Here is a 1704-nt window from a genome sequence, read left to right as displayed (position 1 = left end):
CCGGTAGCCCTGAAGGAAGGGTGCTTGGCGCTCCACCTGGGGACCCAAGGGGAGGGTGGGATGGGGGGATGCTCAGCACTAGGAGCCCTGTCCTGGCAGCAGTGTACAGCACTCACAGTCCAGGAAAGGCGGACGGCGCCCAGCGGCAGCACCACCGGTTCCTGCAGGTGCACAGCCACCTGTGCCAGCTCACGCTGCACCTGCTCAGGGTCCAGCCCTTGCTGCGTGGGGCTGGTGTCTGCTGGAAATGTGACAAGGTGGAGGGTCCATGGATGCCTCCACTGGTGTCACCAGGTGGGGAGGCCATGGTGACACCATGGGAAACTCCCTTGGCATCATTGCCAGGGATGAACCCAAAGGTTTTGGGTGCACGAGCACCTCCATTGGTGTCACCAACTGGGGATGGACCCAAGGGTGGTGGGCTCATGAACACCCACTGATGTCACCACTGTGTCTCACCTTGGGTACGCACAGGCTCTGAGACTCCACTTGGGTCGCTGAGCCCATAGGCATTGACCGCCCGCACCAAGAAGAGGTAGACAGTGTCGGGGACAAGGTCGCTCACCGTGTGGGTCTCACCCTCCACATCAGCTGCCACCGTCTGCCATGGGCCACCCACCGCCTGGCTGCCAGGGGACAGGGGTGTCCCGAGACAGGGTGGTACTGGGCCACCACATCACCCCTGCAGCTAGAGAAAATGCTTGTGTAATACCTGAAAGCCTCCACTATGTACGAGGTGACATCAGTGGCACCACTGTCCTCATTCCCTTTCCAGCTCAGGGTGACACTGCTTTTGGTGACGTTGGTGACCACAGGGGTGGAGGGTGGCCTAGGGAGGATACCAGGTGCAGGGGAAGGCAGGGACAGGTTGGATTCATCACCTGCAGGGAGACACCAGGAAGTCTGCAGTGGCTTCATCCCTGGTACCAGGGTGTCCCCACTGCAGTGAAATCCCCATGACCCACCTTGCACCTCCAATGAGCTGCCCCAGCGTGTCTCACCCATGGGACTGGTAGCCACACACTCGTAGAGCCCAGAGTCTCTCACCTGTGGGGGGGAAGAGCTCCTGCCCCATCACCCTGAGCACCGTCACCTCAGCACCCAGCACCCTGAGCCCCAACAACCTGAGCCCCAACACCCCTTGCACCCACCACCCCGAGCCCCACCACTTCTTGCACCCACCACCCTGAGCCCCAACACCGTTTATACCCACCACTCTGAGCACCCACCACTTCAGAACCCACTACCCTGAGTTCCACCCCTCCTTGTACCCACCACCCTGAGCTGCAGAACCCTGAGCCCGATCATCCCTTGTACCTACCACCCTGAGCCTCACCACCCCTTGTACCCACCACTCTGAGTCCCATCACCCTTTGTACCCATTGCCCTTTTAACTCATGACCCTGAGCCCCAATACCCCTTGTACCCAATAGCCGTTGTAGCCACCAGTCTTTTCACCCACCACCCTTCTCATCCATATCCCTTTGCACCCACCCCCCTCACACCCACTGCCCACTCCCCTCCCTGCGGTGTCCCCATGGGTGACCCCGCGGGGGCCGGCTCACCCGGAGGCCGGTGATCTGCAGGGTGCCATTCTCCAGCAGACTGGCACGGGGCTGGGTACCCACCAGGGCACTGCCATCCTTCAGCCAATCCACACTGCCCTGGGGGTCACTGCCTCCCACCCCGCAGGGCAGCCGTGCC

The 1704-nt window shown here is 61.7% G+C and overlaps 1 protein-coding gene across 1 annotated transcript in view; it reads right to left on the bottom strand.

Moving 5' to 3' along the window:
* Nucleotides 1-116: 116 nt before the first annotated feature.
* LOC103799217 (roundabout homolog 2-like) overlaps nt 117-1704 on the bottom strand; it is a gene marked incomplete at both ends in the record, with an annotated part of 3182 nt that continues 1594 nt past the window's right edge. Inside the window, 3 exons of the mRNA XM_009071521.1 lie at nt 117-241; nt 460-626; nt 713-881. Of these exons, the coding sequence (XP_009069769.1) occupies nt 117-241; nt 460-626; nt 713-881 (461 nt within the window). The remainder of the gene's footprint in view (nt 242-459; nt 627-712; nt 882-1704) is intronic.

This window comes from Acanthisitta chloris, unplaced genomic scaffold (genome assembly GCF_000695815.1).
Source record: "Acanthisitta chloris isolate BGI_N310 unplaced genomic scaffold, ASM69581v1 scaffold35893, whole genome shotgun sequence".
In the NCBI taxonomy this organism is placed as follows: Eukaryota; Metazoa; Chordata; class Aves; order Passeriformes; family Acanthisittidae; genus Acanthisitta; species Acanthisitta chloris.
The sequence above is the reverse complement of the archived record's forward strand: the minus strand, read 5'-3'. Positions and strand labels throughout refer to the sequence as shown.